Below are 23,234 nucleotides of genomic sequence, written 5' to 3'. Positions count from 1 at the left end.
CAATAATCCAGTCCTGCAATTTTGGCATCAAAAGCCTGTCTGCTCACCGTCTTCCTCTGAATCTGTGAGGTTGGAGTGTCGGCCCCTTTTGGGTGCTGGGTCAGACAGCCTCAGAGCAGAGCGAGCTGGGGGGTAGCGGTGCAGTGGGTGGCCCAGGGGCGTCTCCTCCTCCAGCCTGGGCATAGGCCTCTCTGAGTCTGAGTCTACAAAGGACTCATCCAACACCTCTGTGGTCTCAGAAATTGTCTCTGTCACCACGCTGCTGTGAGGGTGGCTTCGCTGGCGAAAACGACGCTTCCTCAGTGGCTTCTAGGTAGATACAGAACGGGGAATTAGGTGTGCCTTTGAAAATTTGTTTAAAATGACAACTACAGACTTAAAGAACCCAGACTGTCTCAGATCAATAAGATTATATTAATGTCCATGCCATGAACACAAATCCAGTTATAAATAGAGCCCAATGCTAGTAAATTTGGATAAATTTGAGCTCATCAACACGAATCAATCTTAATTCTGAGATTTTAACATTATTTCAGTACCAGTATATCTGAACAGTGTTTAGCTTCTTACCTTGCATTTGAGCCCCATGGCAGGCTTGGTGAGGATGGGTGGGGAGCATGCCCTCCTCTCTTCATCATCTTCATCATCATCATCCTCCTCTTCTTCACTGCTTTCACTGAAGCAGCTTTTCCTGACAGGTGGAGACTCATTCAACCTGGAAACCACAGGAAGCTGAGCCAGACCCTCTCCAGGCCCTTCTGTCAGTCTGGGCTTAGGGCCTCTCTTTTTCCTTGGGGGCCGCCCTCTTCGTGTGGGGGTTATGGAGGGGTGCCTGGCCATGTCCAATGAGTGAAAAGCTGTGGACTCTGCTTGTCTGTCCAGGGAGAAAAGGGAGGGGGGGCTGCTGCCAGAGCCTGTGGTTTTTCCTCCCTCCGTTCTCTCATCTTCATCGTCCTCATCTTCCACTGGGCGGATCTTAGGCGGTCGTCCCACCCGTGTGCTGTCTTTGACCTTGCCCCAAGGCCAGTTCTTGGGTGGGCGTCCCCTTGGTCTGCGTTCTCCATTTGTCGGGGGAGGGGGTCGTGTTGGTTCTGGGACAGGTGGTGGACAGCGAATGGAAGGGGATGTTGGAGAGCTTTGGCTAATGGGAAAAACCAGGAAGCCCTTTCTTTCCTCTTCTTCCTCTTCCTCCTCCTCGCCCCTCTTCTTCCCTTGGCGTATCTGCCAGGGCATTGGTGGGACCTTGTGACTTGGTTTGATCTATTTACAGAGTAAGTAAAATAAAATGAAAAAAATCAATAAATGTGTACAGCAAATTTGAGATCAACCTATTATTTAACCTAGAGCAAATATAAATTGAATATTTACCTCCTTGCGGTTGTCTTCCTGTGGTTCCTCATCTTCCTCATCGTCATCATCATCTCCATCGGCGTCAGAGACCACAGTGTTGGTGACAATGACAGGAGTCCACCGGAGACACTCGGGGTCGACCTCTAGCTGCCGTGGCCGGGCTTTGAGACGAGTCATGTGACTAACCACCAGCTTCTCCCTTCGCACCAGGACCAGCCTTACAGAACCACAGCAAAAAGAAACAGGAGCATTATAACTCTGTATGCATGTGTTTCTACATGCAAGTATAAAGAAATTAGATGAACCGGACTATGTCAGTATATGTATGTATGCATCTACACTTTTGTGTTGATGTTCACCTGTAGAGCCCATATGAAGTGTTGTGTGCACATGTGTATGGTTACCATGAAAACCATGTACATTTACAACACTTTTGGTACGCCGTGCAAGCATGCATTAGGAAACCTGTCGGTGTACTGTATATATTGTAAACTAAAACTTCATAATGTCAACATTCTGTGAAACTGTGCCACTTTTCTGGTGATACCACTGATTTTGCCATTGTTCACATCACTATGACTCAAAAACCGTGTTTTACACATCAGTACCGCCAGACATTGACAGAATATTAACCACTGACGTAAACACTGCTTATTACACTTCTCCAACGGCTTATCATGCTTCCTGGGGATTCAAACTGAAGTCAATTTATGAAGGCAGCAAAGAGACACCTACCCAGTATTGATGGTCAGTGAAATTTAAATACATTAGACTGCATCCACATGTTATTATATGGACTATGTGAGCGATTAAAGTAGTCTTTAAGTGCTGGCTTTGTTTACAGGCAAGGTGAAACCTGGCTACTAGCCATATTCTGCTTCCTTTGGGTTAAGCTTTACAAGAGCCTTTAATACTTTGTGACTGAGTAACGTCTGGCAACCAGATTCTCCTTTCGTCTCTGCACTGCACTGAGTTGTATAGCATGCTCGTGCAGGGGAATTATGACAAATATAAAAACAAGTACAGCTCACTAAGCATCTTGTTTACCTCACAATGTAACACTATGCAATGTGGAGAACCATGTGGAACTACAGTATGAATCATTTGAGTGATCCATATAATAATATAGTGTGTATGGTGTGTATGACAGTCCTGTGTCTGACCTGTCTCCTCGCTGCTCCAGCATGTTGAGGCTGTGCAGAGTGGTGGTGATGTCTTGTGGACAGATCCCGGTCAGTTTGCTAAGTTGTCGTATAGTGATCTGCCGGTCTCGGACCTCATGGAGACACTCCAGCACCACACTGCGCCAGTAGGCCATGTAGGACAGCCTACCTAGGTCCGACAAAGGCTTCTCTGGAGACCCGGGCTGGCCCTCGCGCTTGGACAATAAGTAGCCTGCAGGGAAAGAGGAAAGAAAAAAACAAAGGCACAAACACCATGAGCCATCAAAGAAGCACGCCACAGTATTTTTTCTATTTTTGAAAATTTTGTTTCTGATCAAAAAAATGGTATCAACGGATATATTTCACAGTTCTTGATGTTGATTGTGTGTGTGCGCGTGTAAGGCTCAAGCCCTTACTGAAGTCGATGAGAAAGCGTCCATAGCCCTTGCGCTGGTACTGTGGAAGAATCATGATGCATGATACGTTGTATTTCTGTTGACAGTGCTTCTCCTGGAGAAGAGGGAAAGACACAGACACATTCCACCATTGGAAAACACATCATGGAAACGACATCACAGAGCAGGCCTGTGTGGGTGTACAGCAGGGTGCTGCTCACTAACTGCTGTGTTTTGGCAGCGAGGTGGCATGTTAATGGGAGCACCTGCAACTGCAAACGCCACAGAGGGGCAACGGAGCTCACAGCACCCAGTGTTTAGCTAGGACACAACACGAGCATTTGTATGTTTGTAGGAATGCACCAGCGTGGGGGGAAGCCAATGCATTTCAATTCCATTTAATTTTAATGTATTTTTCTCTCCATTTTGGTTCATGTAGTTGTTGTATTAGGTTTGTGCAGGCTGATTACAATTCCCAGACGTCTGTATTCTTTCAACATGAAAAGGCATGGTAGTGGTGGTGGTGTGAAGACTGATGATACCATATTCTAACTGCAAATCCAGCACGTGACGAGGCCGGGAGCATCTTGGTCATACCTTGGAGAAGTAGCCAACGAGGTGGCAACCTTTGCCGTCATTCTGGGTAAGGACGTAGAAAAGGAAGGGCTCCACATCATAGTAGAGGGTCTTGTGGTCCAGGAACAGCTTGGCCAACAGACACAGGTTCTGACAGTAGATTGTGCTCACGTTCCCATCAACCTGTTGTGGAATTAGTGAGAAAACACCTTAGTACAACACAATGCAACCCTAACCCTTAATGACTACTGTTCAGTCCAAGCTGCTGTTTGAGAGCTGTGGAATAAAGTGAAGGTGAATGGAGTAGAAGTTAGTGTCAGGCAATGATCTCAGCTGCGTCTCTGGAGACCCCAGCAGATAGAGAGGGTGGAGGAGAGAAACAAAGAGCTGTAAAGAGAAAGAGAAGGAGGGAGGTTCAGGCTGGCAGCTCGCCAGCTATCTCTGCTCTCCTCTGAGCGAGGATGGACTGCAGAGCGGGGAAACAGGAGCTGCAGTGGCCATGGCCTGCAGACAACAGTCCACTGAATTAATCTGCTGCTGTGCTATGAGACCCAGAAAAACAGCTCCAATGTAAATTGTTAATTATGAATTCTCCTAATAATAACAGTGACTTTCCCAGATGTCAGAAACAAAAGAATACTGTGAGTTAATCACCTTAGGAATTTGACTGCTCGGCATACTGTGTATTCATAAAGTTGTGCCATGCATGTGAATAATCTCCTACAGCTAAAAATAAAAATTAGTGGGCTCTGGTAATAGTATGGAAAGCATGGAATCCACTTCTGACAACTGTGTGTAGACTGAGGTGACCACCAGGCTACAGCTGGGACATTAAGTACAATCTTGTCTTTGGTAAAGCACATGGCTGTAACTTGCTATTGTTTGCCTGTTCAAAAAAAAAGGCCCATCTTTCTCTGTTACATTGTCATCCACCATCATTTACATTATTTCATCTTTCTTCTGGCCTTTCAGTTCATCAACTACCACCATCATCTAGTCCATCAGAGCTCCTCACCTCAAATACAGAGACATCATCCTTCCTGTAGATCTCATTAGCAGGGGGGTGGAACCAGTTGCACTTCTTCATGTGCTGGTAGAGGATGCTGCGGCTCTTCATGTAGCGCAGGCAAAACTCACACAAGTAGAGTTTGGGTAGTCTGGAAAGGGAAAAGGAAGTTGAGTGCAATGAAAACTGGATAGGTAAAAAAGAAAAGTTATAAAAAGACACAGCAAGAGCTGTAATGAATTGTGCATTAACCAATGACTTGACAGAACATTTAGTGGCAACTAGTTTGACAATTGTTTACTTTGTTGCCATTTTTTAAGCATTATATTGTTATCGTCTCTCAAGCCTCTTCACAGCCTGGGACATACTTGGAGCCAACAGGATTTGAACAACATTTTAAGGGTTAATAGAGGTATTTTTTTCTTTGACAGGGTCAATATTCAAATGCCTACTAAAAGCAAACTTGGCAGGCAGAATAGTATACCAGATTTTATTCAACAGTTTCATACATACACATAGATGATAAAATGAATACACCCTCAGGACATCTGAATCAAATTACCTCGGTGGCTCTGGTTGGTTACCTGCCAAAGTAGGTGGTAATGCAAACAACCTTGTAATTGAGCTCCATTACACGCTGGACTAAGAGCTAAGTGCATCATGCTGTTGTGCTTCATTATGGTGCATTAGTTTACCTGCTGTATTCCTGGGGGTAGGGAGACGAATACCACGTCTGGATTTCAAACTTGCCAAATTCGATGACTGAGGGACAGCGCATCTGAGGGTCTGGTGGACCCGTCACTCCGACTTTCTGTTTGGATGAGTAACAAAGATGAAGGAAGAAAGGGAAGGAGAGACATGTTAGGTCAATTCCAGGTTTACTACTGGAGAGATTGGCAGATCATGTGGTAAGAAGACAGATTACACACCATGGACTGCTGGCCTGGGATTTTACACTCTAACATAACAGCTTGGTAGAACACTAGGTGTCTAACAAACACGTCAAACCAGGACCCAATAAAAGATAAAGATTACTCAGAGAGACTAAGCTACCTGCTACATGATGAAGGCGCTCCAAGTGGAGCTGTGAAAAAGCACTGCCTCAGAATTTTACAAGACCAGTTTGCACATCCCTGCCTGTCGTTTATGATGATCATGTACTCTAATCCACTGCTACTCAGCCTAGATAACCACATCGACCCTTTTCAAACACCATTAACTCTTACTGCTCTGCCTGCATCGAACACTTAAACACTGGTGTGAATATTCCAGTAGCTGTCCAGGACAGTGTTTTATATGATCCCGTGACACTGGCTAAGCAAATGGCACTCAGGTCAATCTACTGCCGTGCTGCATGAAAATGGTCGTTAATGTGGCTATTTCATGTCTCCTCTCGAGTGTAACTACACTGAGCTGCCCAGCTCAATGTTCACTCCATCAAACATAAGATCTCTCTCTGACACCAGCACGAACTTTACATGCCTAACTGAGACATGGCATGCACTCGACCACGCTGTGCCTCCAGCGTATGGTTACCGACCGGCCCTGCCCCTTCAAACATGGACCAGAGTTTGCCATCAATCACAAGAAGGATACAAAACTCACTATATGTCTCTAATTATCCTGGACTGAAGCTGAAACTGATCCTCAGAAAAGTCCTATACTCGTCGTCCTGCCCTGCATCTATAGTAATGGATGATTTTAATATACATGTTGAATCTGGCAGCTGTCCTATGCCAATTTTTTTTTCTGTGCTGAAACACAATGGTCTCTCACAGCTCATTGACTTTTCCACCCACAAACGTGCCTACATCTGAGTCAGTGACTACATCTTTCACCACCTGGGTGTTGTTGACTCTGCTCTTTCTGACCACATTCTCATCACAACTGAAATCCAGCTTGCCCACCGCACGCCGTGGGTTTACACAATATCACGTCCAATGACTCAGTCACAGACTCACAAGTCCCTCCAAGGTTCCCCTGCTCATGCTGTCTCACTCCGCAACTTTAGTTGGCCCTTCATCAGATTAACCACTGTCCTATCTCTGTTCATTTACCCAATTTGTAAGACATTTAATCATGTGTCTGCGTACCTGTAGTGCCAACTCCTGGATGTGTCTGAACAGTTCGATGTCTTTTTCCGTCAGGTTCTCGTGACCAGGCAGTTTGTCATCTTCATCGCGCCAGTCGCTGCCTTCCTGATTGTCTGAGGACAGAAGCACAGCCAACATTAATGCAAGTCTAGTGAGAAGCTTGTTAGACAGGGTGCCAAGGTCTCTGCTGATTGGACATTGAGGAATTTATACATGGTTGACAGTTCTCTTAAAATGAACCCTGATAATCAAACACTATCTTCTTTCTAAAGTAGGAAGCATTTTGTTAATTTACCACAGCGGATGGGAGTGAAAGATCAAATGCTCTGTCATTAGTTCTTTTTGCTATGCTTCTACTAAATAATTCAACTGGACTGAGCTCAAAGTTAAGCCCTCAAACACACAGGATATGAAGTGCTCAGATAATGTGTCCCACTTCATTTAGGTCATGCTAACCAGTGAAGGTGAACGTGCTACCTACTGTGCATACTTATGCTGCATGTAAGTTTCCCAATACACAAGTAAAGCACATCATAGATGGTATACTTCAGTCAGCACAGATATATTTTATATCTCACAAATATTTTCAATGATAAACCTACTAATGTGGTTGATGAGGCTTTTAATACACATGTATGCTGGTTTTGAATCATCGCTTGTCTTTTGAAAAGTTTCTGGACAGTATGTTTGAACCTGCTTATCCATTGTACATCAAAATCTTCAAGAGAGGTAAAACACAGTGAATGTTCCCAATGCACCTGCTCTGTCACAGTTATTCTCTTCTACTTCAAGGATCAGTGTGTTGAATTTAGTGGCATATAGTGATGAGGTTGCAGATTGCAACCAGCTGAATACCCCTCGCCTCATCCCTCCCTTTTCAAGTGGGTAGGAGAGCCTATGGTGGCCGCAAAACTCTCAAAAAACACGAAAGGCACCCTCTAGAGCCAGTGTTTAGTTTGTCCTCTCTGGGCTATTGGACAAACATGGTAGTGTCACATGGCGGACTCTTTGGAAGAGGACCTGCTCCCTTTGTAAATACAAAGAGCTCGTTCTAAGGTAACAAAAACACAACAATTCTTATTTTCAGGTGATTCAACACATGAAAACACAACTATGAATACATTATTATTATAAGACTCTGTGCATGTGTTTTTGGCCTCAGAAAGTTCACTGGAAGTCGAACTGCACGTGGCCACGTCATATTACAAAGCAATTTCTTTATGCATAAGCAAAAACTTTCCAAAGTTCCAAATACATAACATCAGAGTCAATGTTTTTAAAGAAAGATGCAAAGATGCTGATGATTCGTTAAAATGTAACTATTGCCAATTTATGCAGTGCAAGGTTTTGAGATGTTCAAATTCACAGTCTATTATTCATTTTTAGCAGTCAGTTCATGTATAATTTTGCTGCTGTGCTGTTGCAGATTAGCCTTATGTCTCTAACTTAACACTACACATTGCATTTACATCACTTAATGTACGTCACTTAAGTTTACTGCGATTCTGCAGCCATTTATGATATCAATTTTAAATACATGAACTTCATACACTTATTTTCAATTCAGTTCACAATCGTCCTTACCCCCCCTATCATCTCCTTCTCCTTTGCGATGGGATTTCTTTCGGATGCGGCACTGCTGAGAGTAATCCACCACTTCCTGCCGTGCCTTTCGGCCCTCAGGCGACGGTGTGAAGAACTTTGTGAGGGCATCGATAAGGCCCTTGGTCTTGTTGTTGAAGCGCAGGCTGCTCTGCGACAGGTCGTCGTCGTCCCGCAGCGAAAAGAGTAGCCGGTCATCACCGGGGTAACCCTCGCAAGACGAGCTGGAGGATGAGTTGGCTGAGGCCGAACGCTTCCGCCGGCCACGCCCCAGCTTCTTAAAAGGCCGCCCCGGCCTGTGGATGGACAAGTGAAAAGTCTATTGAAGACTATGTGGGGGCAGCAATACAGCCTGCTGAGTCCAGAGTCCTGCTTATGGGACCACATATGTACATAATGGACCACAACTGCACCCTACACTAAGTTGGTGTGTGTGTGTGTGTGTGGGTATATGTGTGTGTGTGTGTGTGTGTATATATATATATATATATATATAGACATTTCTAAATTACACATAGAGGAGAAATGGCAATAAAAGAAAAAATAGCTCTAAGCTCATTCTAAAGAGTAGGCTGTTAGCTCCTCTGCACTCTGGTAAAGCACATACATGGCATCTTGCTACAGCTCTTCACTGGGCTGACACGGAAGAAGATGCCATTAGGTATTTCTTTACCTGTTCTTGGGCCGTCCCAGTGGTGCGTTGTAGCGCCGTTTGATTTGTGCTGCCTTTTCATGTAAAAGCTTCTTTCCCTTTTTCCTGGGTTGGCAGATTTGACAAATCCACATGCCTGGGAAAGGAACAGAAAAAACACACATGAGACAAGGCAGGTTTAGTGCAGATACCAGTGCACTGAATACATTTCTTTGCCTCATGATAAAGCATTAGGTGCTTCATTAAGATTAAGAAGCTGACAACTGAAGAAATGATTTAGTGTGACTTTAATGTCATATAGAGTAGCACTGTATGAGCTTTGTGCACTCTTTAACAGAGCAGTCCTGTTCATTTACCTTTTGGCATCCGCGTGAGGGGAGGATCACAGCACTCCATGTGGAAGCCCCGATCACAGGAGTCACAGAACAACATGTTGTCCTGTGTAGTGTACACACACACACACATTGATGATTTTCCACATATTTATGCACAGAAATGCATCAAAATACTTAATATAATATCCACCATGACTGGTTTAAGTAACTTTGTTTCTAATTTACTCTCCATCCTCACAGATGGCAGTATGTTGTGCATTTTTTCTTACTGTTCAACCTCCCTGCAAACATTTGAATAACAATGATTCCTCACTTGACAAGTAAGAGAAAAGAGTGAAATCAAGCCGAGGTTGACTAAAATAGCTCAATCCCAGGACCACAGATATGTCTATCAGCATCTCTATCTGGCACTGAAGTGGAGAAGAGAGCGATCAGAGACGCTGTTTAGCTGCCAGTCCGCCATATTCACTCATCCACTCACCGCATTCTTTCCTTGATCTTGACAGCTGCTGCAAGTCTTGCATTCGATGCACTGCCACCACAGAGCCTTGACTCGCGCTGTGAGCTCTGGGGAGAACTTGAGACAGGACGGGTGGCCTACAGGTAGACAGACACGCATACACAAACAAGTGCGTCAGCGTCACAGACTTTTTTTTGTCGCTGCTGACTGACAGCCATGACCCACTTGCATCATTGTACCAGGAAAAAAAAAAAGCTCCTTTTGGAATTGAAAGCCCTCACTGAATCAAACCTGGCTGCATAAGGAGTGTTCAAACATAAATGACAATCTGTCAGAGCAATGCTTTTGCTCTGTTTGAAGAACAGCAAACAGGACGACTTGTCTGGGACAGAAAACCACTGAGGAAAAAGGAGCAACACAATCTCTCCTCTGCTTTCACGAAGCAATGCCAGGCCTTTGTGACAATACTACAACTCCTGGTAGAGAAAAAGAGATTTTGAAGGAAACACATTTTTTTTCTGAAAACATAGACCAGGGCAAGTATCTGTGTATTCAACCATTATGTTCATCTTAGTTCAAAAAGTTTAAACATGGCATCCTGGAGCGAACAAATGGGCAGAGATCAAAGACAAATAACCAAAATAACACAACAGAACTATATCTATAAAGAATAATTCTAAAGGGAACAAGAACAGGCTACGTTTTCTGCACAGAAAGTGTGGCCACAGCTAAAAATTAGCAGCTGAACAAATGGTTGAAATGCAGAAAAAAGTTGAAGTGGCAGCCCGAATATAAGTAGTGGCATGAGACCAAATGACAGTTAAAAAAAGTAAAAGCTTCACTTCAAATTAGGGATGTCAGCAGTAATCCGTTAATCTCTGGGAATATTGTAAACCAGCGACGCATGTTGGTCTATAGCAGTGACCGTCAACTGGTGGCCCACGGGCCACATGCGGCCCATCAAAGCTTCCCCACCGGCCCGCAGAATGTTAATGAATTCATAAATCTGCCTTCTCACATACTGACCGAGAAACATGCTCTCACTCCACATGTCCATTTTCTCACACAGTGAAAAACGAAATATGTAACTGATAACGGCATGAAAAGAGAACACCAACAGCGCGCCACCAGAGAGAGTCAGCAGCTCTTCTGGCAGCAGCGTCTCTCCCTCTCCTCTGCACTGTCAGGCTTCTCTTCTCCTGCTGTTAACAGTACAACCAAACCCTCTCCGCCAATTAAAGACAAAAAAGAAACTGGTTTAATTAACTTCTCAGTGAACTGCCTGGGAGCACCTTCTAGTTAAGGATAGTTATCGTTAAGAATTTTCCACATTTTCAGTAGTCTACTCACACTGATATAGGCTGATTAAAATAGTAAACAACACTAAGCTAATTAGACCTAAATAAATTCATGGGTTTTTTTTTTTTAGCTGAACGTGTGTCTGCTCTTGACCCTTGGACAAATGTCAGAGGACCCCTGATCTATAGGTTAATTTGCATACACACACACTCAGCACACACACAGCTTGGAGCTACCAGCTCCCGTAACCATGGGCTAAGTACAGTGTGAAAAGCCTATAAGCTTAAAAATGAAGTGTGCTAAATAAAGCTTGGTGTGGGAATATTTCTGCGAGAAAGACAACAAAGATAAATGCATGCTGTACCATGGCATTGGGCAGTATGACGGTATATACCGTGCAATGGTAGAATTGAGTCCACCAGTAGAGATTTGGCAATACTGTTTCCACTGCAGGAGCTATGCCTTAAGTCGTATTTACACGCTGTCAGTGTTAGAAAGTGAGCGAGTGGGCGCGTTGATGACATTACACAGAGTGAAGCTGCCCTGAACTCGTTTCTGCCTGCCTCTATATTGCTTTCCACTCTTTTCTTGATATTGCAATACGCCCATGTACATGTAGTATGGATATCAACGCAGAAACAGTCATCATTACAGATGAGCCATCCTCCTCCACCTGCAAGCCAACTCACCTGAACTAAATTTCCAGAAAGCATCTGATATGGGCAAATGTGCTACATGTGTGAAAAGGCAACTCTAAAGAACGTTCGAGCCTGATTCTATAGACACTGTCCACAGTTCACATCTGCTACATGTTGGGGGAGGCAGTGCGATGCAGCAATCCAGCTGAGTTGCAAGGTCATGTGATTTGGGCAGCAGGACTGTTTACCACATGTGTTTACCACGTAAGGGCGGCGGTTGGTGGTGGTGATGATGATGATGATGATGCACCTCTAATGCATCTCTGCTGCTCTCATTTGGAACCTTAAAGCTTACATTTAGAAAGAAAATGAGTTTTACTATTTTGAGTCTTTTGTCTTTAACTCAAGTATTGCCTCATGTCAGACAGTTGTTTCTGTTGGTATGAAAGTACTAAATAAAAGAAGAAAATAATCAAATATGATTATTAGAAAATTACATATACCGTGATAGGAGATTTTGGCCATATCGCACACCCCTACTGCGCCTGGCAGTCATGTCCAAGGATGGCTTACAGCCAAAGATCATGTCGCTGCTAGTCATGGGGAGAAATTGTTATGCGCGCCTGTCAAAGGTCATTACCTAGCTGATGTCCTGAATGATTGAGACCCACATGCTGCCAGTCAGTGAGGCAGAGGGCGACGGATTCAAAGAGTTAGTTCAGTACCTTCAGTCAAAGTAGGTTACGTAATTCAGAGCTACTACGACTAAACACACTGGAGAACACTTTGAGGAGAAGAAGGATGAGCTAAAAGTCAAGCCAGCCAGAGCAGAGAAGCTGGCTCTGAGCAGTGACGGCAGGACAGCTCTCGCAAACGAAAGCGACACTGATGAAGTGACAGGTAGTACCATCACTTCATCAGTTCTGACTGGGCGATGAAGCCAAGTGTGTGCCTCAGTTCAAACTCAACCAGTTAGTTACCAGTTAATGGGTGTCAATTAACTGAAAGCAAAATTAATTGAAACTGACTCAGCACTAAATGGAGGTGAAGTGTAAATTGATGGTTAACTGGTTTCAACACCTAATCTTCAAGCATCAGCTGAAGTTAAAGTGGTTAAAGTCATCAGGGTCAAAGCTGAATTGTGTGAGTGAAAAAATGTACTGAAGTGTCAGCTGAACTGTAACCACTGAAAGCAAATGAACTCAGTTAAACATATAAATGCTAAAAGCAGTTGAAGAGTAGGAGCATGAAGGCAGGTAAAACTTAAATTGCCAGAATTCCTGAAAGCATCTGAATAATCAGTTGAAGATTAATAGATTAGAAGCATCTGAAACATCAGTTGAAGAGCAGGAGACGAAGGCAGTTGCAATGCAAGCTGACGTGTTAACACATTTTCAGTGGTTACGTTTCAGTTCAATTGTCAGGAAGAGTACGAGATGAAGGTAACTGAATATATTTGAAGATGAGGTAGTTGAAGTGTGTATACTCTAACTGAAGTATGAAACCCTGGCTATCTAAATCTGCGTTTTTGAGACCGTCGCTGGCATACTGCTGTTCCATACTCTATAGTGTACACTATGGGGTTATTAAAGAATCTCAGGCCTTACTGGTCACAAAGCAGCACTCACCACTATTGCCACAGTCGGCGCAGGAGATGAGTTCCTCCGGCCTCTTATCGCGATTCTGCTCCTTGGTCCCCAGACAGAAGCTGCAGATGGGGATGGGCTCTGCCACCGGCTGGCAGAGGGACAGAGCAGAAGGGAAAGGGGGACACGGGAGAGGGGAGAGAAAGCGGAGACTGTCAGTCAACTTAACAGCTTAATTGTACAAATGAAAACAACAAAGTGGCCTTGTGTGTCCTGCCACAGAGGATGACTGTGGCTGTGTGTAGTAACTGGCCAAGAACTGAAAACGACAAAGACACCATACAGCATGTGGATCTGTGAACAGACAGCTCAGGATAATGAAGCGCATGAGAGGGACTGTGATGAGTGAGCCTCCATAATTTATGCAACATGTCATGTTAGACGCCGCCATCGTGTGTCAATTTCTCTGCTGACTCCTACGTCGTTTGATCAAAAGCTGTAACTCAGTTCCTTTCGTTGTACTGGCTGAGGAGTTTAATTCCAGAGCACCGTGTCCCATTTTGACACTTATTCTGAAACATGCCGTCAGACATTCAGTTCTAGGGCTGCATGAAACTTGGAGTGTGTCCCGGAAAACACAAACCATGTCAGCAGGTGTGTGCTCAAGACACAAAACAAACACATTAACTGATATGCACACAAGCGCAAACCTACACCAGGTTTGTGTCCGGGAAAGGAAAAGGCAAGATAACACTTAACGTGTTGTTCTGGCATCAAATAGGACTTATGTGTCCAATAAAGCTGAAAAATCACATCCCTGAGGCACCACAGGTGCACTTCACACAGGCACAAACGCAAGGGTGGGGGGCCTGTGGGGTGACTCTCCTTGTAAGTTGCTGGAGTCTGGAAGCCCTGAGGGGAAGTGGTAGCTTAGTGCTACCTCAGAGTATACCACATTTCAGCAACACAGTCTGTTTACTGCTGAGTAGTACCTGACAGAAGTAAGTCAAATTTTTATTCATCATAATTTGATCATAAAAATCTTCATACTTTGAGACTGATGTTTACAACTAATGTCCTGTAAACCAATGAATGTTGGTAGTGTTTTTAAAACTCTAATAATGCTGTACAGTGACTTCAGGTGCCTATAACCTGTGACCATTACCTTTTCCATCTTACTATTCAAAAGCAGTGGGTATAATTTGGATTTAATAAGAGAGATAAAAAAAAAAAACACAAATCTACAAGCACACATTTTAAGTGCAAAATAATCAACAGCTCCAGTAACCAGCTGCTTATATCATCACTGGTGCAGCCACTTGTTTTTAGATGACATACAGAGGGTTGAATGAAGCTTGTCTGCGTGTGATCAAGGAGTGAGGAGTGGTTTTAGGTTAAATACACCTGCAAGGTGTATTTGGTGGAAGGAGGAACCAATGCAAGTCAATTTTATTACACAAATCCTGTAATGTAGGCAAACCCGTTCATCCAGCTGAGTCTGGCCAGTGATATAGAAGCATCTGCAGCCGTATCACCGGACTACAGAGCAGCCTCTTTCCTCAGGCTGTGAGACTCCTCAACTTATCTAGGGCCCTATGATTTCCACAGAAAACACAGGCGGAATTGCAGAATTCGATAATAAGCACAGAATCAACTGTAAAACACAGCATACTGCAGAAATTGCCAAAAGATGGATGCATCAAAAAGCTACGTCCATTTCTGGTCAGGCATCATAAACAGGGAGGAACGTTGTCAGAATGTGAGAGTATCCTGCGTCGGACCCCCTTACCCCGTGAGTTCGAGCTGCATATGCAGTCTGTCCTGCGGACGACGCGTTTGATATAAAAAAGTGTGATGTTGTGTTACATCAAATTCATTGATACTCATTCAGATTTCAGATATTTTCTTATTGAATTGTTCTAAACAAATTTTATTTATCCACCACATGATTAAACACATGACAAAATGTGCTTAAGTCATAAAACACAGAATTCAGTTAAAAAAAATAAAACTGAATCTGAAAGAAGTTCAAACAGATTTCATTGGGCCCCACATCCTCCACACGACTATAAAAATAGCTTCACTTATGAATTATTATTTCCTCTTACGTTTTTATGATTTTGACGAGCATTTGCTGTCCTGGGTTGCAGAATGATAAATGAATGAGCCTTGTACCTTGAACATTGTACCAAACAGTACACCCCCCCAAGTACAGTATGATCATGAGGAAAAAATGTAACTGTGGCACAGCCTGCCCAGAGCAAGCTGTCCTCAAAAACTGAGTGTCTATGTGAGAAGAGCACAAGCGACGGCTACTCTGGAGGAGCTACAGGAAAATAGGAGACACTGCATAGGACATCTGTTGCCCGACTGCTTCCACGTTCTCAGCTTTGTGGCAGAGCAGCAAAGAGACAGCCGCTGCCGAAACAACTCGCATGACATCTGGGCTGGTGTCTTCCAGCAGGCTCATGGGAGACAAAGTGGAGGAAGTTTCTTTGATCTGACGACCTCAAAGTGGAGCTTTTTGGCCGTCATGCTAAACTTTCATGTTCTGTGTGATTCTTCACCGCATGTCGGTGCGAACACTGCATGGTAGCATCATGCTGTGGGGATGCTCCTCAGCAGCACAACACTGAAGGTAGAGGTTAACAGGACTGCAGCAAGATCTGGCACATGCCCAAACATAAAGCCCAATCTTTAAAACAACAATGCCCCGGAGTGGACAAGCCAGAATATAAAACTCAGTCCAATCCAGAACTTAAAAACTGCTGTTCACTCCCAGTCTACATGAAAAAACTACTGAAACGGAACGTGAGCAGTCTCACTGCACTCACAACTCAACTTCAACCTGGCTCGACAAGGATAATAACTAAGAATTAACTTTTTGTGTTTTTTATTCATGTTTAATTCAAACTAATCTGCAGAGATTTGTTTGAACTTTGACTTCCTCATTTTGTGTTCATCAGGGTCAAAGAAGCTTAATAATGCCACTTATTATTCAAAGGTGCAACACAATAAAACATTAAAAAGCCTGGGGCAGGTGGATGGTTTTACAGACACAATAAAGCCAATTATTTGAATACTGTGAAACAAGATATACTAAAGACACTTCATAATAAAGCATCTTTTGTATAAAATATCCTATTAGCACACGGAGCTCCCGACATTGCCTGCTTCAAGTATCTGAGTGAGGATTGATTTCGATGTGCTTACAATATTACGAAGAAGAAACAAACAGACCTGCATGGCACACTTTGTTTAAGAAGCCCATGTTTACTTCTTGCTGAGACTGTGTCAGCCAGAAGTTGGTTCAATTAATGCAACTCATTTATGAGTTTGTGGTAGCTAGCCGCTGGTCAGTAACACAAATATGTCGTTCTCCTTCTAAATTCATTTGGCAGCACTCGTGCTCTTTGCAGAAAGCTAGCCTGTGATAATGGCATATTTTAAGAGGCAGATACTGTAATCATCACATGGCAAACCACTAATATAACGACTGAGCTCATTTTTAGGAGGGCCACAAATTACATCTTTTCCTCAACATACCCTCACATGCACATAACTCCTATCACAACTTGCACATACTAATCTGTATGTTTTAGAGCATCAGAAATCTTTGGAAACCATGAAAAACGTCGCAGGAGACTTTCATTTATGATCATAACGTGTACTTCAACACAGTCCCATCATTTTTCTTAAAATGGGAAAAACAACAACATGACATGAACTGAAGATGGTGTTACGAGGTTTTCTGCTGGACAACAGTGCAAATTCAAATAGCTGCAGAGAGCTGGGTAGGCAGCAGGTCCTGGCAGGGAGGAGACAGGGACAAGAGCTTGATTTATTGGGTTCATTTCCTTCTGAGTCAGGCTGCTTCCAACATCCCCACACCCTACCCTGCCCCCCACCCCCCCCACCCCACCTAACAGCACAGGGACAGGGAGAGAAAGAGAAACAAAAGGTATGTAGAGAGGGAGCAAGGAAAGAAAAAGGTAAACAGAGAGAGGACTGTTGTAAAGAAGAAAAGTGAAGAGAGAGGCAGATTAGCAGAGACATGCACGATGAGCCTTACTAGAGGATAAGTGTAAGCATTAGCTCTATTATATCTATTATATTATATCTCATTTTACATTCACACAGGAAAAAAATCATATAAATGGTGATCATGTACTGGGTTATCCTGCACGATTCCAAAGCAAGTCATTATCAATTTCCATATGATCTGAGTGCACAATGAAAACAGCTATGTTGGCCTGCAAAACAGAGTCAGTGAAGAGAAATGGCAGTCGGCAACAAGAAGAAAGAAAAGAGGAGGAGAGGAGTGTGGAAAAAGACAGAGCGAGGACAAAAATAAGAATCCAGAGGGCAAGAGAGCGGATGGAAATGGAAAGTGTAAAGAAAGAGAAAATCTGCAGCAGCAGTCCTCTGAGCAGCCTGTGTGCGACCAACACCTCAATCATTCCTGACGCTTAACCCCTTCCCCGCCGGAGGAGGTCAACTGCTCCCACTGGCCCTGTGAGCGCTCGAGTAAACACCAGCCAAAAGTGAGCGAGCGTCACCTTTCACACACACACACACACACCTTCTATAGAGAAGAGCGTTACAGTGAGGCTTCAGTTACTGGCTGCCACTGTAAATTAATCCCCAACAGATACTAAAAAATGAAGAGCTAATCCTCCCTTCACGACAGGGATATTGGAATAGCGAAACACAATCCTCAAATTCCTCCTGAGAGTCATTTTTCCTCCCTGTTTCAGCCTTTTCTACCTCGGCCAGCGCTGGCTGCCAGGACTGTTCTTACAGCACAACGCCGCTCTAGAAATTTCTCACATCGACTGACTGTTTGAGTTAAGTGTCACGGCCGACATTTGACTTGAGATGTGTGTGTCTGTGTGTGTGGAGGCGTGCGCATCTATTTTAAGCCTGTGTGGTCATGCTTTGGCATGTGCTCTTTTCTTTTTCCCCAACGTAAGGAGGATTCAGGAACAAAATGTTGTTGTGAGCCAAAAAGACACGCCTTGTGGCAACTGTTAGCAACTAGCTGCAACGACTGGGTTGACTTGAAATACAATACAAACATGTCTTACAAGGTACAGGCTCCTCCACAAATACACGCCTATACATACACAAACTGGCAGGTGAAGGGCCCCAAGTCAGACCAAGATGACAAATCTACCCATGCTTTATGGATCACTTAAGCACAACATTGTCAAATACAATCCATATATCCTGAAGCATTGTGCTCCAGTGTTGTAGTTCTTCATTTTGTTTTCAAATGGCTGAAATTAATACTTGAGGCAATACGTAGCATTGTCTGAAACATTGTACAGGGAGATAATGGGTAATAGAAAACAACTAGTGGTGGCCTGGTTTCCCCTTTATAAACTGGCTTCTGTTATCTAAAGACAGAGGACATGAGAGTGAGACAGGAAGGAGAGAACAATGGAGGGAGGACGAGAGGAGAAGGAGAAATGATGGAGGAGAGTAGATAAAAGGCAATAGGAGAAAAAGAGAAAGAGGGAAAAGCGTTGCTGTTGTCCTTGTCTCGTCTCAAGTCAAGGATCTCATTAACATGGGAACCCAATTTCAGCAACCCCCCTCCACCACCACACTTCCCTTATGGCTGCCCCCCACCTCAAACACAAACGCATTGATCACTTTTACAGGACGTACTCTGCCAGCAGAGCAACACACAGACACATCCGCACTTGTTCCAAAAGTCATTGGGTGCACTAAGCACTAGTAGTCATGAGACACACCTTGACACACTTTCATCACATTTTCATATATGAGCACAAAAACATGCATGTTTAAGTGACATCAGCTGACAGTTAGAAGAGCACGCTTGACATTTCAAGTCTGAAATCACTGCAGGCCCGCTTGCCTGGAAATGAACTGGTCTACATTTCCTTGACATCTACAACAGTGAGGAAGACCCTGTGTTGTGCCAACATGCCCTCCTTTCAGCCAAGCATCACCCTCCATTAAAAGAGGAGGTTAGCCAGGGAGCACAAAGCTAAATCACTGCATCAAACGGAGCGGGCCTGGCAGTGCTCCAGCCGTCACTTCCACAGCTGCTCAACACATTGGCTCTATTTGTGGGGTGGTGAGGTTAGCCATACGCAAGGCCTCACACAGCTACACTTCCCGTGCCAAATGACATTCACATCACAGTCACTGGTGAGCTCGAGGTAACTGCTCCCTCCTGGGCTCTGACACTGCTGCTAATGCAGTTTCTATGGACTCATGGCTTGAAGTGTCTGTTCCTGGTTGCTCTTCTGCAGCCAGTAGGGTCAAATCGGACACCTTCAATGGCTGAGGCTACACACTGGCAAAGCTTTGGCACTGCATATGCACACTGTCCAGCATCTGTTTTGCATGTGACAGAGAACTTAATCATAATTATGTCAAAAGACAGATGGAAACTGTTTAGAGTGACGTTTGTTGGTTCATCTTGAGCAGCATGACTCAAAACACATTGCGTGTTCAGTTTTCAAATATAATTTTTCACTGTTTTGAGAACCACAAAGAAAATTTCTCTCCTAAGATTGTATTTGGGGCGGCAGCAGATGTCTGATTAAAACATCACCAAAATCCACAAATGGCAAGATATCACCAAAGTTAAGGTGTTCATTCAGATTTGTGTGAACTGGTGAGTGCTCAACAGGTTCTTCCATTTCTCCACTTGTGTGTCCCACTGACTGTCAAACAAGACCTGGGTCTGTGGCAGCAGCGCAGCACAATGCTAAAGCTGGTGCCATCAGACAGTGGAAAAAGCCTTTTCAACTTTAGGTACTAATAAAAGGTCAACAGCAGGCAAAATGGAAACGAAATGGAACAAGGAAATGGAGCACAAATAAATAAATTCATCTCTTCCTTTGAGATCTGTCCAAAATCTGAAATCTAGAAAAATTGACAATAGAGTCAAGGGAGACCATTTCACGGCACCCAACTTAGTCATTTCCCCAGCATTGCTGTGGTGTAGTGCTAACCCTGAGAATGTTTCCACCCATCCAGCGAACACACGAAACCATCTCCTGTGACTACACATGATGTAGCAGCGACGGGGGATGGGAAGGCAAGAGAGAGAAAATGACGAAGAGGCAGGTTGCACCCAAGGCACATAATCGATGGGCGAGTGGCGATACATGCATGATGTCTTCACCTTGAGCAAACACAAGCAGAGGTAATGAGTGTGCTGTTACAGAGAGGTGGGGGTCGATCCAATACCAGTAAAGTGGAATGAATTACAGCCGATAAATATATCTATTATGGTTCATAATAAGAGTTGCCTAATGTTGCAGCTCTACAACCAGTACCAGCAGCAAACATTAGCCGTAGGATGCCCCTCTGCTAAGGGGTCAGTGGGGCGTTTTGGAGGGAAATCAGCGCAAGCATAACACCATGTACGTGCAGAAAATGTGACTGTGAGTGCATGTTGTCCACAAGTCACTTTTTTCACACGTCCTCACCGTGACACTGCACGTCCACATCGAGAACTCTGGTTCACCCCGCTCCAGCTGTTGAGGAGAGGGCAACCGCGGGGCAGGGATATTGCTCGCGCCTATTATGACGGGATGAACATCTCACTCACACACAACTATATACCCATGCGGATACACACACACAAAAGCTCAGCGTCAAGCCCATCCCACCTAATAGCCATAGCCTCATACTGCTAACGGGCGCTCAGGGAGGCAATGAGGTTTGCCATCTATATATCCATGACCCCTGGTTGACTTCGCTCCCCCATTCACCTCCCCCTTCATGACCTGGCAATGGTACCCTATTAGGGTGAGACGGGGGAGACAGAAATAGGGTCTGGGATCCCGTTTGAATGGAACGCTCTGACACAAACACCAGCATGTTGAGTACACAAATCTCCCAGCAAATGGGGTCACAGCCAGTGCTGAGCCATTTGTTTTGATTTTCCTCCACCCCCCCTTACCTTCACTCACACGCTCTCAAACTCATAACTGTTAGCAATCATGCGGGGCAATATGGCAATGATGCATCAGTAGAAGAGTAGGAGAATGGAGGAGAGCGACCATGCACCACCCGACTCAGTCTTTCGTGTGCAGTGACTATCTCTTTGACACACACTCGCACAGACTAACATATACATCAACAACACACCAACAGCCGCTCGCAAGCCACACATGATTGAGCAACAATACGCCTGTATCCTCTGGAGAGATATATAAAGGCAACATCGCAGGAGGAAGAGTAAACAGGCTTGTGTGAATGCCAGGCACAAATGTCAACTTCCTCAGCGCTGCAGCAGCTTCTCCATACCCCATCTAGCTAGAAGACGAGACTCACAAACAAAACCTCCCTTTTCTCTGTCACAAGTTCATAATCTTTGACAGATTAATAATTCCACTGATGCAACAGGGTAGTCTTTTTTTTTTTTTTAAGAAAAACTGCTTGTGTTAAAATTCACTTTCTACCAGTGCAGAGTTTGAATTTGTAGGATCTGATAGCACTTACTGGTGCAATATGAAGTTACATCAAAAATTAATTCACCTGCGTAGAAACACCGTCCTCACGTTGAGGTACGCATTAATTTGCTTGTGTTTTCATTCGGCTCTGTGAGGCAGAGCAGCAGGCTGATCAGTAGCTGAGTCACAGAGAAAGAGGAGGTTGATCTCTGAGCGTCTTAAGAGGCGGGCCAGCCACAGCCAAGCAGGTCACTGTGTTAGGCAGACCCCATGTGACTCCAGCCTGCTCTCTAGGCTAATCCTGCTTTGTGTGTATGTGCATGGGTGTCCTTACCAGGAGCTTCAGTGACTGCATAGCTACACACACCCACACCCACATAGGGGCCAGATAAAGCCAGGAGCCAGTCAAAACAGTATTTTGGGTCCGTCTAGTGTCTTCCAGATCTACCGGTTGTCTGATAACCTGACAGACCTATGACCCAACAATGGGCCACTAGCCCGGCAGATAGTGTGTAGCTCTAATGAGTTTAGTTACAAGCTGGCTGTTGGAATGTATGTTTGCATATCTGTGGGCATCTCAAGTAGAGGATTTGTGACATGGGAACTGTGTGTGGTCTCATGTGAGTATGCCCACAGTTTGTGTTTACGTTTGTGAATGCCATTGTATGTTTCTTTCTTTGCATGCAGTTTCATGGTTTCGTGTGTGTGTGTGTGTGTGTGTGTGTGTGTGTGTGTGTGTGTGTGTGTACGTCTGTAGCCCATAGAAGCAGAGGGTAACAGCCGGCTGCTCTCTCTGATCAGGTTACAAAAGTGGGTGTGTTCCCGCTCTCCTCTGTCGCCTGCATGTCTGCCTCTCCCTCTTTCTCTCTCGCTTTCTTCTCCCTCTGTGTTTCTGCCTCTCTCTCCCATTCTGGTTACAGAGGCCTGTAGCTTGCGTCATCCAGGCCTCTTCCTCTGGCACCACTACAGACCACCTCTCTCTCTCTCTCACTCGTCTGTGTTCCTCCCCTTCCCTCTCTTCCTTTCTTCCTCCCATCTCCTGACAGCTCCTGACAGGGAGCAGCCCTGCAGCTGGTCCACACTCCCTGCAGGAGGCTGGGAGCCATGTGACTCTCTCCTCTGACCTCTTCCTCCACCTCCTCTGCTGAAAACTGGCCCACCAGCCGCCCACCCAGCATCACTCCAGTATTGCTCGCCTGGACCATGGCGCACACACACACACACATCTGTAATTCTGTCACTCATATATTCACTTAACTAAGCAATGTAACATCGACCAGCTGGTCAAAGTCTTTCTAACAAGTACTTCAACCTGGTCTCCCCAACACACACTGAAAACATCTTAAACACAAACACTGCACTTTGTGGGAAGATGGTTAATCTGCCTGATCTTACACAAATGTTCTTCTCAGCCACTTCTAAAATAACTGCAATATCTGGGCTGAACCACTACACCATATGCTGGATGAAAACTCAAAACTAATATTCACACAGTCAAAGGCCTCACTGAGCTGCAGTAATCACAACCTTGTTGGCCTTGACCAAGTTGCAGAAGCAGAGAAAAACGCAGTGCCAACATCTTGGGAACTGCCAGTTGATAGATATGGACAATTCCGGATGTGCAGCAGCGGTTATGTA

The 23,234-nt window shown here is 44.5% G+C and overlaps 1 protein-coding gene across 1 annotated transcript in view; it reads right to left on the bottom strand.

The window, feature by feature from the left end:
- Positions 1-23,234, bottom strand: part of kat6a (K(lysine) acetyltransferase 6A) — a 32,419-nt gene that overhangs the window by 5,798 nt on the left and 3,387 nt on the right. The window contains exons 3-16 of the mRNA XM_041936475.1: positions 13,198-13,306; positions 9,654-9,769; positions 9,194-9,275; positions 8,859-8,973; positions 8,168-8,481; positions 6,584-6,696; positions 5,186-5,301; positions 4,500-4,641; positions 3,506-3,667; positions 2,930-3,023; positions 2,514-2,745; positions 1,369-1,567; positions 571-1,260; positions 48-309 (exon numbers count right to left, since the gene is read on the bottom strand). Coding sequence (XP_041792409.1) covers positions 48-309; positions 571-1,260; positions 1,369-1,567; positions 2,514-2,745; positions 2,930-3,023; positions 3,506-3,667; positions 4,500-4,641; positions 5,186-5,301; positions 6,584-6,696; positions 8,168-8,481; positions 8,859-8,973; positions 9,194-9,275; positions 9,654-9,769; positions 13,198-13,306 — 2,746 coding nt within the window. The remainder of the gene's footprint in view (positions 1-47; positions 310-570; positions 1,261-1,368; positions 1,568-2,513; positions 2,746-2,929; positions 3,024-3,505; positions 3,668-4,499; positions 4,642-5,185; positions 5,302-6,583; positions 6,697-8,167; positions 8,482-8,858; positions 8,974-9,193; positions 9,276-9,653; positions 9,770-13,197; positions 13,307-23,234) is intronic.

This window comes from Chelmon rostratus, chromosome 5 (genome assembly GCF_017976325.1).
Source record: "Chelmon rostratus isolate fCheRos1 chromosome 5, fCheRos1.pri, whole genome shotgun sequence".
Lineage (NCBI taxonomy): Eukaryota > Metazoa > Chordata > Actinopteri > Chaetodontiformes > Chaetodontidae > Chelmon > Chelmon rostratus.
The sequence above is the reverse complement of the archived record's forward strand: the minus strand, read 5'-3'. Positions and strand labels throughout refer to the sequence as shown.